Genomic DNA, 16,527 nt, shown 5'->3' with positions numbered 1-16,527 from the left:
ATAATAATGTGACAGTGTTCTGCAGAATTATAGGCTAGGCTAAAAATCCTCAAAAGTCAAGTTAGTATTTGCTAAAGTAATGTAGCTGACAATATAGTGATGAAAGACATATGAGAAAACATTGTCCATGTCCAAAACTGAACTTCTACCTAACTACTCTAGGCCTGCCCTCCCCCTGCCTCATATTCACTATGCTGACTAATGACGTCATCCACCAATGTCATCCAAGCCTAAACCTTGGAGGTCATCTTAAGCACCACCTCCCCAGACCTTTACAACTGCTGACCCTCACAACTAGGCAGTCGTTAACCAGCTTCTGACATTACCTAAATTGCTCCCAAACCCATCCCAATTTTATACCCAATTCTTCTGACTTAATTTAAGTCTATCATTTTTGTCAGAATTGCTAGATGAATTCTTCAGTCATATGTATAGATACAGATATACACATGCTCCATAGGTTAAAAAAATTAAGTATGATATTTTTGGGCTTCTGGGTTTTGTTTTGGTAACTTTTGATCAAAGAAAAATGAGTAAGTATGTTCAATAAATTAGACTATGATTTCTCAAACTGTCGACACTTGGGGCCAGATAATTCTTTGTTGCCAGAGTTTGTCCTGTGCGTTGTCAGATACTTAACAGCATCCCTGGCCTCTTCCTACTAGATTCCAGTAGCACTACCTCAATTGAGACAACCAAATATGTGTCCTGGCATTGCCAAATGTCCCCTGCAGGCTAAACTCACCCCAGAGGAAGCCGCTCGATTAGACTAAGAACGATCGAGTAGCACTAGTCATATGCTTTCTGTGCACCAACTGCTTTCTGTGTGTCATCTCATTTAATCCCCGCAAGAACTCTATGGATAGATGCCATTCTTATTCTCATTTTCACATGAGCAAACCAAGACCTTAGTTAAGTAATGCATACTGTGTAACCATGCACCCACGTGGTTTGACTCCAGAATCTGGTTCCCTCAGGTTGGAGCCGTCTCCCTACTTGCTAGTTATGTGACCTTGGGCAAGTTAGGGAACTTACATCATCTCTGTCTCCCTCAGTGTCCTGTAAGATCATGAGAATAGTTCCTGCTTGGTAGAGTTGTTAGGTTTAAACCAGTAGACAAAGGATTTAGACCAGGACTGGCATGTGTTAGGAAGCACTTGCCATGACATGTCACTGAGAATGCAGAGGTAAAAAGGATACCTCACCTCCCAGTCTAGTTGGAGATGCAATCATGTAAACTTGTAATTTCATAATTTCTTAAATAGAGCATTTTTACACAGTACACATTACTTAAGTCTTGGTATGCTCATGGGAGCTATTGTAAGGATTAAATGAGAGAATTTATTAAATTCATAATTTGTTAAAAAGAACATTTTCTGAGAACACAGATGCGGGTTTGAACTTCTAGGCTGTCAGGATTGAGTTTACAGGAGAGGTCCCCTGTGAATCCTGAAGGGTGAGCAGGAGCTTTGGTAGCAAGGGAGCGAGGCTGGGAGGAGTGCAGGTGGAGAAATGAACGCAGCAGGATGGGAATTCCTGTGGGAATGGAGAGACTCCACATCATTTATGGCATGATTGCCACTTCCAAACAATACATTGGGCCATTATTTCGTATAAAATGTCTGATTTTCTGAGTTTGAAACATTCCTGTTTCTACTTAGAAAGAAAATATCCCAGAGCTAAATAAAAATTATTTTTTGAAGTATATATAGAATGATATAGCAGATACAAAGAGAAGTTTACTGTAGGACTAAAGGCTACATAGACTATATAAACCCAGCCACATTAAGCAAAGTGAGAGAACTACTAATGGGGTCAAAGCAGTTCTATCACATTAATTTGCATGAAAACCTTCTTTGTGTCAGAATTCTTTTTAATATGACACTTGTGTATAAAATAACATTTTGATCACTCAAAAGGAGTACATACTTTAAACAATCATTTAACCTTCTGCAAAATGATTCCCTTCCTAATTCCCATATGTGATAATACGTTTTCGTTTTAGCGATTTCATTAATAGCTAATGACAGTGTTGCAGAAGAGAATGTCCACCCAGTAAAATAGGCATAAGATATGTTAGTCTACTTCTGTATGCACAAATGAAAGTTATTTACTTACATAAAAGATGTTCTTCCCACTTCCTGAGTTATTCATGTACAAAGAAATAGTCTTTTTTCCCCTTTACCATTGAATCATTGACAATGACTAAGCTTCCATTAACAAATAAATTGTTAGAAACAATGGTGTGCAATGTTTCCTTCGCACCTACTGAAAACTCAGTTTTTATTTTCTTGCTAAAATATTTGAATCACATATCATAATTTATATTTTAAAAGCATTCTTTATTTAAAATATGTCTTGACATTCATTAATTGAAACAGCTTATTTATAAGAAAACAACATTTTTGTTAGCATGAATGAAATTTGAGAGAAAAAGTGACAACTTAAAAGTAACTTTTATCATCCAAATACTAGTAAATGAGAGGGGAAGTGGGATGGTAGTAAATCCAGAATGTTATAGGATAAATGAACTTAACCTGTGGAGAGTACTCTTGCTAGAAGCAGAAGAAGGGAGTTCTTAAACATTTTGAAGCAAACTGTTGTTGTTATCACTTAGCTTGTACTTAATGCTTTAAGAGTCCTAGAGATTTTAGTTTGGTTTGGCTTTGCTTTACTGTGGTAGCATTTACCAATGTCTTCAGTTCTGCCTAATCTTGGTTTGCATATAATATTGTCAGCTCTTACAAATATATGTAGATGGTTTTCTAAAATGAAAAAGAAACGGGCTGGTCACAGGAGGTGGGGACTTGGGATGGATGGTTTTGGCAGCATCTGAATGGAATAGGCAGCTCTTGTATTCCTAATGTACATTCACACACTGTAGCTTTAAAACAGAAGCCAGTTGCTATGTTGTTGCCAACCACATAGCAAAGTGGAGAATGTTCTTGGTTCACACCAGGGCAAGGTACTTTTTATACTTGGCAGTTTAGTTCTTTTATAAAATCCAGTTCGAAAGCTGTATCAGCAAATTATCTTAAAAAAGAAAAAGAGCTATCAATTAATTGCCTTATGAATGTAATCAGAACCTCTTTCAATTATAAATCTTTAAGTAAAACATGGAAACAATAATGGAAAAAATAAAGAACTCTTCAGACAGATATAATTGTGTATGATAGTTTTATTGGCATTTTAAACTACCTTGTAGTTGTTAAAGTATTTTACATTCTACTTTCTTTGTAGGGAAAGTTAAGCATAATCCTGATTTTTTAAAATCTAAAAGTCCCATTTGGCACCCAAAAATCCCATTTCATATGTATCACTCAGTTATTTACACATAATCCTTCAGATTGTGTGTGGAATTGTTCTCGAGCTGTGTGTTAGAGATAGGCTGCTGCGTGGGTGGGTCGAGCCAAGCTTCTGGATTCCTTTTTATACAAGAGGTGCAGAAAATCATGCCAGAGATAAACAACAGCATTGCTGAAATGAATCCGATATAGATAGCTCCTCCAGGTTCGTGTTTGTTGCTTTCTGGAACTGTCAGATCCAGAAAGTTTGCGATGATCTCCTTTGTGTACCACACTGTCGGGATTAAACTAGAGATTCCTGCAGACATGAAACAGACTCCTCCAGCAAAGGAAGCATGGCTCTTGGTTTCTCTGTCCCCTCCTAAGCGAGTACATTTCATTCCTACTGTGGAAGTGCAGATCCCCAAAGCAGACAGAATACACGCCAGGACCATGGTGGCTCTCGCAGCCTGCACGTGGATGGGGAGGGACAGAATGGAGTGTTTCAGGGCACAGCTGAACATCCCAGTGCTGTACCACGTACAGTCCATCCAGAGCCCGTGCAGCTGCACAATGGCTGTTATGATGTTGGAGCCCACATCCACATTCACCTTCCAGTTGGGCAGCAGGGTGGCTGTGAGCACTCCAGAGACCCCAGATAAGGCCAGGATGAAAGCAAGGAGCTGAAGTCCTGCTGAGGCCATGATGTTACTGTTAAGTCTGTCCTCTTAGAACATCCTGATGCTTAACAATGCTGGCTGTCGTATCTATTTCTGCGCAGTGGAGAACCAAATAACAAAGCCTAAGGAAAGAAGACAAAACCAGGATTGAGGGAAAGAAAGTGTAAGTAAACAAAAGGCTTCCCTTTTGAGTAGGAGCCAAGAACACACCTGAGTACCCCTCTTCTCCAGCCCCCAAGCAGATGAGGATGCTGTAGGCCGGAGGAGAAAAGCTCCCACTGGGCCTTGAAGACTGGTCTGAGTGATATGCATGGGTGGTGTTGATACAGGGCATAAAGAAAGCAGTTGCCCACTTAATTATTTTTAAAACTCAACATATGCTGAAACTGTAAAGTGGATATGTACCTTGTTAGGAGATTTAGACATTTGAAATTCCAGCTATAGTATCTGATAAAGAATTTTTTTTTTTTTTTTTTTTGAGACGGAGTCTCGCTCTGTCACCCAGGCTGGAGTGCAGTGGCCGGATCTCAGCTCACTGCAAGCTTCGCCTCCCAGGTTCACGCCATTCTCCTGCCTCAGCCTCTCGAGTAGCTGGGACTACAGGCGCCCGCCACCTCGCCCGGCTAGTTTTTTGTATTTTTTAGTAGAGACGGGGTTTCACCGTGTTAGCCAGGATGGTCTCGATCTCCTGACCTCGTGATCTGCCTGTCTCGGCCTGATAAAGAATTTTAATAGCGTTATAGGTTTTTCAAATAATTTTATTTTTAATGAAAATAGTAGGTAATAAGAAAATAAATTAAGGCCACCTTTTAAAGATGGTTTATAAATACAAAAGTATTTAAGAAATGGCTTTCATAAACAGATCTTTATGACACACCCACAGAGCCAGGCACATAGCCCAAGTGAACCATTTGAGGAGGAAGGAAAGCAGCAGAAAGAAGTCTAAGTTTCTGGCATGGTTATCCCTAAGTTCTAGCTAATACCTGTTTACAAAATCCTGACTGAGGTTAGTACTTGTTTCACTTCAGGAACCTGGTACTCAAAACAATTAAGCCACTGTTTTTGTATGTAAGAACGTGAAGTCCTTTCTAACTGGGACTAGAATCATTTTCTGGCCAAAATGAAGCCGGCTATTCTAAACAATTCAGAAGTAGTGATGGCAGATCTCAAAAATACATACCAGAAACAACCACACCATTAGTTGTATGTGAAAGGATACCCAAAATAATTTAACCCTTTATTTTCTTTGTTTATTTTTAAGAGCAAGGAAAAGACTACACCTACTTTGTGGCTTGGCTGTGTTTTAAGAAACAAAAAGACTTCTGATTCCATCTTTCTATTCCTGTTCCCCCATCTAGCCCATCTGGCACTGCTTACTGCCTTCTTTGAGAAAAATGTAATGGTTTCTGAAATACTGCAGTACTGACTTTCTTTGTTGTTCTGAATTAATTTTGACTGATAGGATGAAGTGGCTGTATCGTGATTCATAGGTATTTCACAAAAGGCAATACAGGCTCTTGAGTCAAAAACACCTGGGCCAGTTCTTAGCTTTATACCTCTCTGTGCCTCAGTATCCTCTTCTGGAAAATGGGAAGGATTGGAATACTTCTTTCATAGGGTTAAATAAGTTAATACATTTTAAGGGCTTTGAACAATATTTAAGCCACAGAAAGTTCTCAGTAGTTTAAAATTGACATCATTATTAGTATTTGTATTTCTTGTGTATTGTGACATTTGATGTTTAAAATTATTTAGATCTTTTCCCTTTTTCTCTTCTTTCCTTGGGCTGATTTATTTTCATAGAATCTTAGAGCTGAAAGAAACCTCAGACAGACAATCTCAAGCATCCTTGTTTTTTCAGATCAGGATGTTCAGCTAGGATATTACCCCATGCTATACAGTCTTCAGCAGCCAACCTGCAGTGTTCAGATCTCTGTCCACCCCTCCTACCTCACGGGATCATCCCGCATCATTTCCCCCATTTACCGCAACACTTCCTGCTAAAATCTCCCCCTGTGTGTTTCCCATGGGAACCAGGGAAAACACTACATCTGGAGGCAAAAAGCACCGTTAACTGTCTATTTCACCCACTCGCCTCCCCACCAGGGAAAAAAAAGGACTGTAGAGGAAGTTAATAGGGCAAATGGCTCAGCTTCAGATGACTCAGCAAGGAGATTGATGCCTGGCTTTGGTTAAATATTTGAAATAGTACTAATCCATTGCCTATTTAAATTTAAAGTACAAACTTTGCATAGCTACAAACATTGATTCTCTAAGATGTTAGATCCTAGACTATCTGGATTGTGCTGTTCTGTTTTTGTACATAATCTGAAAATGTAAATCTTACCATTTTAGAAAAGAATTTCCCTAGGATTTTAAGTTCTTAAGAGTCAGACTTGTCTGTAAACATCAGTGTGCTTAGGATTCGCCTGGTATCATTCAGTTAGTTTCTTTTCTGTTTTCCAAACTTAGACCAAAGTAGAACAAAGTTAAAGTTTCTAGAAAAAAATCAAGCACATGTTTACAGTTTTATAATAGCTGTTTTCAAGTTTAGGTTTTAGCATTTCGGACTCCAGCCAGCTTGCTAAATTACTGCCTCCGGACCATTTTCACCTTAGGGATTCTTCAAGTGTGGGGTTGCTGTAACATTTTCTAACAGCATCTGCTTGCTCACTGTTCTCTCTCCCTCTCTCTTTCTTTCTACTTTGAATGAATAACCTTTGTATGTTGTCAATCTATGTTCAGCTTACCAATTATAATCCTTTTCTTCCCATTAACCAGTACATTTTATAACTTTCAGTATATTTCAGACATGAAGACAGTTTGTTCATCATAATTAACAAGTACTGGCAGTGATCAATTACAGACAGCCAAAATCAGTGTAAACAATATGACATTGCATTTAATTAGCATAGTGCTTGCTTACTATTGAATATTAGATTCAAATGCTTTTTTTCTTCATAGAGAACTTATGCAGAAAGAATTTGTTCTCCAAATAAAGGTCACTTTCTCCTCATACAAATATACTGGTATTTTGGCTATATTGCAGTTTACCCTCCAGCCATAAGCATAATACCATTTGCGGCCTGGTCTCTCAAAATTTCTATCTCGTAGAGAATAAAGACACACTTTGTTCCAGTGGCTGTGGTGGTGGTAGAGAAATACTGTGAAGGCAAGCAGAAGCAGAGGGGAGGGGTCGCATGTAAAAACTTACATGATCTATAGTGAAAACTCTCTCATGGTCCCAAAACACAGTGCACACAGAACAGAACCAAGCACGTTCAGTTTTTGAACTCTTTGCCAATAGAAAGTCTGTTGTAGATTTCACTAAAATGTAGTCAGCTTTCCAGACAAGAATTATTTATATCAAAAATAATATTTAAAAGCAGATTTACAACTTATAATTCAAACTAAATAATACTGAAATACCTATTCTTAGATCTCTAAGCCTTAAGACATGTTTTATTTACCATACCTTTCGTCCGTAGCCTTCACTGTCTTAACTCCTTCAGTCAGTTGTCTTCAAATTAACCTCAGTTAGTTATGTTGAAGAAAAACCATATACGTGAGGCTTATTTCAGAAATTCTGGATATGTTTATAAAGCTCCAATAAGTTAACTTGAAAAAAGCAAATAAAGGACAACATAGAAATCTGAGAAGTAAAAACTGCTGATGGTGTTAGAAGATAAATACCAGGTTCTCCATCTCATTTTTTGAGATGTGGGAGAATTAAGAAAGGAGAGGCGGGGAAGGGAGGGTGGTGTTGTTACAGCAGGATTTGTTGAAACCTGAAAGCTAAAAATGCTTTTGTGTCACTGTACAGAGGAGGAATTATTTGGGTACTCACAAAAAGGCCTTCTTTTCTTTTAATACTATGTTTTAGTCACATAGTTATAATTTATTTTTGAAATTTTCTCTATGTTGAAAGATATAATGTATTACTTTATGTCCTCCATTCAAGAATGTGGTCTGAAATATTTTTAACTGTGTCATGCTTTACAAATGAGAGTTGAGACTCCCTTTTTTCCCTGGTATTCTTGACTTGTCTGGAACCTGAATTCACAAAATCGTTAACTTTCAGAAATAATCATTCAGAAGAAAGTTTTTTAAAATATGTATTTTTTTTCAATAAAAGAAAACCCAGCAACAACTTTTGACTAGAATCTGATCACTGACCCTACCGGTATTTGTGTGTGTATGGTGCCCTGAGTTTTCTTGTTATTCCTTCCACTTAGAAAGATCTGTGGAGTATAACTATAGAGATTCAGGAAATTTTATGAATAAATTACCCAAAATGATGTGAGGAGACACAGCAGATAAGACTGTGATCAGATACTGAGGTTGTAGCCCATGAATAATGGTACACGTGGATTTCACTGCCATCCTTTTGGGTTCTCATTTTTTTCTTCCTCAGTAAGTTTTATTCTACAAGCTATAAATTCATAGCCATTATACAGAAAGAAGATAATTTGATTATTGGATTTTTAAATTTAACAACTGTTTACAACCATGTTAGACTTTAATCATTTGTTTAAAAGTAGTAAATAAACAAACACGTGTTTCAGTTATCTGGATTTTTTGTTTTTGTTTGTTTTAATCCTAAGTTTGACATTTAGCAAGATACTGTTTTCCTCTTTTCTAAATCTAACATCTGTGGGTTTGCTTTTTAGTCATAGTGTTGATTACATGTTAAGTCTTACCTCTCTAAGTCGTTATAAGCTTTATGTGTACTGGCTTTGTTCTTTTATTTTATTTCATGGGAAATACAAACAATTCAGTGCATAAATAAATACTGGAAGAAGTTGAGTTGAATTGCAGACACTAGTAGTCACAGCAGTGTCATTAGTGCTGCATCAGAAGAAACCTCACCAGGGCCCTCCAGCATCCTGGCTTGTTGTGCTAGTCACTGTGGTTGTTAGTGTAGACATAAGCTTTGTGAGGCTGACTGACAGCAGGTGGAGGGACCCAGCTGCTCCCCACTCTAACCTCTAGCATAAGGAAGCTCGCTGAAGGGTAAATGGGTTAAACATGATTTAATGTAAATTTCTATTCTCAAAACATTTTGATTATTTTTTTGCCTTGATGCAAACAATAATCCTATAAAATATTAATTGCCTGCTTTAGAAAGAAAAACTGAAATGGAAGCAACTCTCTTTAGCTATAGACCTTTAATGAAGAAAGAATTTCTTATATAAAAAAGGAGCTAGGAAAGTAGAAGTGTAAACAGAAATGTAGTTTTATCAACATTCCTATCTACTTCTGATGTGGACATTAAAGGAATATTAATCTTTTAAGTCTAGAGACTCTTCTAGATGAGTCTTATGACCCCTCAGCTTAAATCTCTTGCCCGGCCCTCTCCCCTGAACTCCCAAGTTGTATTTCTGTCTGCTGACTTGGCGCCACTGATGGATAACTCCGACCTGTCGTGGCACAAGACTGAACTCCTGACCATCCCCAAACTGTTCTCCCCATGGTTTTCCCGTGTTCATTAATGGCAAATCCTTCTTTCCATTTGGCCAGCCTGAGATCTTAAAAGTCATCCCTGATTCCATATCCAACATCCCTTCAGTCAACAAGTTGTTTTGTTTCTGAATTCAGACTAGAACAAGAACCTTCCACCTCTGAGCCCCTCTTCTGCTTCCACTGTAGCACAAGACCTCTGAGGTAGAAGGTCAGCCCTACAGGGCGGGGACCTCTCTCTGTTTTGTTCATCGCTGATTCCCCTGTGCCGGGAGCAGTGCCTGGTACATAGTAGGGATACAATAAATATTTGCTCAATGAATGAATTCAGAAACTGACTTTAAGTATATAATGTTAAACTATAAATTGCACTTGAATGTTTAAAAATATTTCTAAACAGGACTAGAATTTTAAGTAATTTTGGAACTCTAGTTTGTCATCTTGCTAATAATAATATCTACCATTTATAACCTGCTTTCCATATGCCAGGTACTGCTTAATGTGCTATAATACTTAATTCTCAAAACAAACCTATGAGATAAGAGGAATTTTATAGATAAGAAAACTGGCCGGGCGCGGTGGCTCATGCCTGTAATCCCAACACTTTGGGAGGCTGAGGCAGGCGGATCACCTGAGGTCAGGAATTCAAGAACAGCCTGGCCAACATGGTGAAACCTTGTCTCTGCTAAAAATACAAAAATTAGCCAGGCATGGTGGCACACGCCAGTAGCCCCAGCTATTCGGGAGGCTGAAGCAAGAGAATTGCTTGAACCCAGCAGATGGAAGTTGCAGTGAGCCAAGTCATGTCATAGCACTCCAACCTGGGTAATAGAGCGAGACTCTGTCTCAAGAAAAAAAAAAAAAAAAAGGAAAAGAAAATTAAGCTGCAGAGAAGTAACTTTTGACTAAGGTTGTAAAATGAGTAAATTGCAGGAATGGGGTTGAGGCCCAAAACAGCGATTTCTGAACCCCTGACATACTACATAGCACTTCCCCACCTCTAATTAGAAAAGAATGTATTTGCAAGTCCTACCTCTCTATGGTAGTTTATAAGCTGTGGAAACAAATTAACCCAGAAATCTCTGTAGCTTTACATACCAGCATTTACTTCTCAGTTCCTGCAAAGTCTGCTGTGGGTTGAGTGATTGCGGTCCATCTTTCTTCTTTAGAATGTTTTCATTTATCTTCAAGCAGAAATTCCTTTAGCTTCTTTTAGTGTGTGGTGTTGCTTAGTGATGTTAATCTGGATGTTCAGGCAGGCTTTTATTGTCTTTCTGAAAGAATCAGTAATTCAACTGAGTATTTTGGAAATAACAATACCACATCTTCCTGTAGAGCTTAACAGTTTATAAAGCATTGCACTCCATCGTCTCATCACTGGATCCCAGTAACAGGCTTGTGAGAGAGACCTCTACCCTAATCAAAGAAGCCTGGGGATCGGGGTTGAGGGGAAACACTTTGGTGGCTGACATTTTCTTCAAGAAAGAGTTTGAAGGCCACCAGTAGAGGCAGTGTGAACCATCAGAGTGTTTTTTCGTGGTGGAATTTGTGGTTTACAGAGCACTTGGCTATGGTGTGGAGGATTTAAAGAGATCAAAATTGGAGACAGTTGGACTCTGGAAGGCTGTGGTAATGGGAGTAATTAAATAGAACTAACTAGATGAGTAGAGAGATTGCATAGGAAATGAATTCAAGATAAAGGGTGTTCATAAATTCTGCAAATATAATTAAATATATATATAATGTAGTCAAGGGCATCTTCAGTCTGTAAAAATAACCCAAAATTTCCTGTCTACATTTTGAAAACAAATTTATAGAAGGGGCTTTAGGCTTGTATTGGTTTCAGATGTTTCAGTGGACAAATTCCAGACAAATCTAACAGTAGACTAAACTATAAGGACTCATTGTTTGGAAGTCAATACTGTTCAAGGTTAGTTCTGCAGTTTAAAACTCTTCTTAAGGATTCCAGCTCATTCTGTTTTTCTGTTCCTTCAAACTGAACTTTTCTTGACTGTGTGAAAGTTGATGATACAAATTAGGTCATTCTTGTCTTACCCAACTAAATCAGAGTCAAGGGGCCAGGAGAAAAAAGCACTCAGGGCACATAGCACCATAGCACCTGCTCCAAAATTTATACTTTCTATCAGCCCAGCTGCTGAAACAGCCTGCTGTAACACCAAGACCAGTTTTACCGTAGCTGCTGGGACCACCTACTGTGACTCTAAGACTGGTTTTACCTGCTGTCGTCACTCACCAATCAGAGCTTGCCCCAATACCCAAAAGCTTCTCTAGTGCCAATGAGCTTTCTTTCAAAACAACACATAACATTTCTCTAATAAAACTCTCAGCCTTCCCTTTGTTCTTTGGACACTCCAAAGACCACCTGGTCTGTGTGTAGGCCCTGAATTACAATTCTTGCTTCCCAAATAAAACATTGAATTTGGAGATTTGTCTCTATATTTTTACTTCAACAGCTATGAGATGGCTGCCTCAGCTGACCCTTTCATCAAGAAGCACTGTATTCTACGGCCAGGCGTGGTGGCTCACGCTCATAATCCCAACACTGAGAGGCCAAGGCAGGTGGATCACTTGAGGCCAGAAGTTTGAGACCAGCCTGGCCAACATGGTGAATCCCATCTCTACTAAAAATACAAAACTTGGCCGGGCGTAGTGCCACCCGCCTGTACTCCCGGCTACTCGGGAGGAGGTGGAGGTTGCAGTGAGCCAAGATCACGCCACTGCACTCCAGCCTGGACAATAGAGTGAGACTCCATCTCAAAAAAAAAAGAAAAAGAAAAAAAAAGGCAGCAAAGTATTCTAGAGTTCTCTTCCCCTCTCCCACCCCCACCCCAGACTTTGCTTTAATGTCTCAGTTTCCAGAACTGGCTCATTTGGTCATTCTTAACTGTGAGCGAGACTGGGGAAGTTTGTGTCTGGCTTTTCATCCTCCCTGGTGAGCTGTACCCAGCAGGGACTCAGGCTGGCTTTGGCGGTATCACAGGGCTCTAGCTGCACTTCTAGCCTCCAGGATTTGAGTTGACTGTGTGATACTTTCCCAAGCAACTGGGATTGTTCCCCAAACCTGTGATTCTCACTTCTGCCCACACAAGGGCTTTGGAAAAGCCCCGAGAGGCTCAGGCCGAACCCAGTGGCTCTTATTTTTCTGGGATGGAGCCCCATCCTTGTGTTTCACAAATGCTGTCGACTTAATTCTAATGAGAAATCAGGGTTCTGAATTTAAAAAACAACGTTGTGATGGTTAATACGGAGTGTCAGCTTGATTGGATTGAGGGATACAAAGTATTGATCTTAGGTGTGTCTGTGAGGATGCTGCCAAAGGAGATCCACATTTGAGTCAGTGGGCTGGGGAAGGCAGACCCACCCTCAGTCTGGGTGGGCACCATCTAATCAGCTGCCAGTTCGGCTAGAATATAAGCGGGCAGAAGAATGTGAAAAGAGACTCTGGCTTAGTCTCCCAGCCCACGTCTTTCTCCTGTACTGGACGCTTCCTGCCCTCAAACATCGGACTCCAAGTTCTTCAGTTTTGGAACTCGGACTGGTTCTCCTTGCTTCTCAGCCTATAGATGGCCTATTGTGGGACCTTGTGATCGAGTGAGTTAATACTTAATAAAGTCTTCTTTATATGTAATTCCATTAGTTCCATCCCTCTAGAGAACCCTGACTAGTACAAATGTTTTTTCTTGTTTGCTTTCCATTCAACCTTGAAAATAATGACAGTTCAGAGTAAGATAAAATAGTTACCTGTTCCAGCCCCACAGATTTAAAGTGATTTGACCTAATCCTAAAATGATGTTTTTCTCCTGGCCCAGCCTTAGGAAATTAACAGTATCAGCTATGAATATACAAATGTACTGACCAAGCATCTTCAGTGTGATGTCTAGTCCGTTTGACAATTATGGTTTATTATGAATTACTAGATCTGTATGCATGTTTTATTTCTGTCTTTTAATAATATTAATAGCTTTACCAAGTACCATCTGAGTTTGTTTAGATTGCAAGCCTCTCTGAGGTCCTGGCTTCGCTCTGAGGGACTGGAGTTGCTCAGGACCTGCAGCGCTAGGGTCCAGACCCTGGCAGTTGCCAATGTGCTGCCACACCCATGGCCGGGCTGGGCAGCCTCGAAGCTGCCTCAGGCAACTCCTGCCACATCCACAAACCAAGTGGGAGCACAGCCCGGGACAGAAACACAGGGCACCTCCAGATGCGGCTGCTTCACAGACACCAAGGTCATGGCTTGTGGAAAAGGCCTGGTTTTAGGAAGGTCTTTTCCCTCTGATCATCTGGGAACTCCAGATTACATATAACAGAAAATCTTTATACAACAATTGTCAATTCTTGTTCCATTTTGCGCTTTCTTGAGGATACATGTGCATCTCCCTGAAATTGTTTAATCTGTTAGAACCAAGAGACACTGACTCATCTTGTTGTTGTTATTACTAATAGGTATAATTTACATACATACATATGTCCATTTACATAATTTACACAGTAAAAAAAACTCTTCATCCCCCTCACCACATTTCTTAGTCTTATTTCTCATTGTGATCTGCATTCCCTGTCACTCTCTTGGCCTCAATTCTTCCTACCACATCTGCTCTGAGAGGAAACAGTGTGTGACTGTTTAAAATCTGTTCTTTTTTTATGATCTCAAGAAGAAAGAGAAAAAAACAAAGATCTGTAGGAAGAAAAAAGGGTGAGGACAGAACTTCTGCAGAAATAAATATTGTTACAATAACGCAAATTGTAAACTTTAGGATAGGTACTGACTGTGTAGTTATCTTTATTGAACCAGTTGGTTTGAAATACTTAGAATGCTGTCAGCTTTAAGGTTTTACAGTGGAAATTCTTTCCTTAAATTGGCTTTGGGACATGGATCACAGGTAGAGTCAACCAATTCTAGGAAATTTGATCTACATTCACATTTGTCAGTATTTTCTTTTTCTATGACATGCATAATTATCATATCATAGGCATCAGTGACTTGCTGCCTCTACCTGGGATTCTCCTTACCTGGGAAACTTGTAACCTTGAGACCTGTGATGTCCTAAAGTGAACTGTCATTAGCTTGGGGGAGGTACTTGAAGAGCAAGCAGACCCTGGAGGTGGGGAAACCAAGCATCCAGAGGCACTCATCTTGCTCTGTTTTACCCAACACTGACGTGACTCTCCCAAGCCCCTGTCCTCCTGTGCTCCATCTTGTGGTGCCTATAGCCTGCAAGATGCCAAACGCTTCCTGTTCCCAACTACCCAGGTCTGCCCGTGATCATCCCACTTTGGACTTTCAATCCTTCTTATATGTTGTTCTTTAAAGTCTTATTGATTGTTCCCTGTGGTCTTTTTTTCTTTTTTTTCACTAGCCCTTCTGTTGTCTTAAGTTATGGCTGTGTCTTGGCTAATTACAGAATAACTTCCTCATCATTTTTCCTCTCCGCTATCTTGTCCTCTAACCGTCTTGAACACCATGAGAGTGTTGAATGAAGACCCTTTCGTGGACAGTGGCCAGTATTGTTTCTGCATCTGTGCATGTGGTCGTGACTTAGCTTTTGGGCACATGATAATCATCAGGAACTGAGTTGTACATTCTTCAGTGTCATCTGTATATCATGTTGATTACAGTTCTCAGTTGTAATATCTAATATCTAAGATTTAAGGTTTAATATCTCCTTAGCCCAGGTCCCTTGTGAGTTCCAAGTGCTGCTCTGAGCTGATAACCCGTCACGTCCTAGACACCCTGGCCTGGAAACTAGGACATCTGCTTTGGGCCTGTTATGGCTAAAGCTGCTAACACTGAGAAACAGTCTTAGCTTGCTACAGTGTTGACGTATAGGGTTAGAAAGGCAAATATTTAAATTCATTTTAAATCCTTTCATTTGAAATTTTAGTAGGTCATTTTGGTATACTGATAGACTGAGTTTGGAAAAGGGCTGGCAGCATTGAACTAGAATATTTTAAGTACTTCTAATGCCTTTGTACTGATTTCTTTTTTGTAATCAAACCCATTAACAGACTTAAAACTCAAGGAAGAAAAAATAATAGTTGTAATTTTAAATAAGCATTCAGTTACAAGTAAAAAGCATTTTTGTATTCGTTACCATAGTTACCAAGCAGTTTTCCTATAGTTCTAGAAAAAATGGGCTCCATCATTCAGAGTAATTCTGAAAGGTGCCTTTGGGGGAAAGGGAGAGGAAGGGGTGGTACGGGAGAGGTCCTCGCCATCCCAGAAGCAGGAGACATAACTGGAAGAGCTTTGTTGACACTGAGTTCTACAGACTCTCCCACTAAATAGTAACTGCATTTCTGAGGGGAGTGCTGTTGTAGCTGGGACGTGATGTAAGCCAACTTAGCAGGGTATTGGAATTGTATTCAAACTTTAGAAGTCGACTGCTATAGTTTACATGGGGTACTGCTATATTTGTTCAGGATTTTAAAACCAAGTGAAAGTTAGACATTTCCTGTATTTACAAATACCAACTATATCTCAAAGGAATGAAATCAGGCAAATAAAGATGAGGCCAAAATTAAAAATATAAGGAAGCTGGAAGTGGCAGTTTCTGTACTGGAAGGAGAGTTCATCTATCTGTATTTGTGTTTTTGGTCTTAATAATTTTTAAACCTTATGTAGAGTTTTGATAATACTTCATGGCTTTAGGCCTAGGCAGGGATTAGATTTTATTCAGATTTTGCTAAGAGTGTTTTTTCTGGAGACTAGCAGGCTCCTAGTAAGAATTGCTATAATTGGCTCTGTGTCACTGGGAGAACTGGAGTTGAAGGGTTACAGGAGATGAGTCCTGGATAATGGGAGGCAGGGATGAGGGCACCAGGGAGCTCAGGGGATGAAAGGGGAATGGAGAGTCCAGTGAGAGAAGGCTGGTGAGGTGTAGAGAGTGGTCAGACACATGCCTGACAGTTGGGGCCACTTCTCTGTACAAATCAGGAGGAGGCAAGGTAGGCAGGATAGTGCAGAGTTTGTGGGAAGGAACCTGACATCTGAAGTCAATGGAGTGTGTCTTGGGCTGCTGCCTACACTCCGCCATTCATAGATCAGGTCTTCTTTTTCGTCCCCCAGAACTGCCCTGAGCTGA

The 16,527-nt window shown here is 39.7% G+C and overlaps 2 protein-coding genes across 2 annotated transcripts in view; one reads left to right on the top strand and one right to left on the bottom strand.

Moving 5' to 3' along the window:
- TFB1M (transcription factor B1, mitochondrial) overlaps window positions 1-16,527 on the top strand; it is a 55,428-nt gene that overhangs the window by 34,353 nt on the left and 4,548 nt on the right. The gene's annotated exons all lie outside the window — the stretch shown is intronic.
- Window positions 3,164-14,727, bottom strand: CLDN20 (claudin 20). Its single transcript, XM_010357551.1, has 2 exons — window positions 14,456-14,727; window positions 3,164-4,086 (listed from the first exon to the last, which is right to left on the bottom strand). The coding sequence occupies exon 2, from the start codon at window positions 3,986-3,988 to the stop codon at window positions 3,329-3,331; it is 660 nt and encodes a 219-aa protein (XP_010355853.1). The 5' UTR covers window positions 3,989-4,086; window positions 14,456-14,727; the 3' UTR covers window positions 3,164-3,328.

The sequence above is a fragment of the Rhinopithecus roxellana genome, chromosome 4 (genome assembly GCF_007565055.1).
Source record: "Rhinopithecus roxellana isolate Shanxi Qingling chromosome 4, ASM756505v1, whole genome shotgun sequence".
Lineage (NCBI taxonomy): Eukaryota > Metazoa > Chordata > Mammalia > Primates > Cercopithecidae > Rhinopithecus > Rhinopithecus roxellana.
This window is presented reverse-complemented; position numbering and strand designations above follow the sequence as displayed.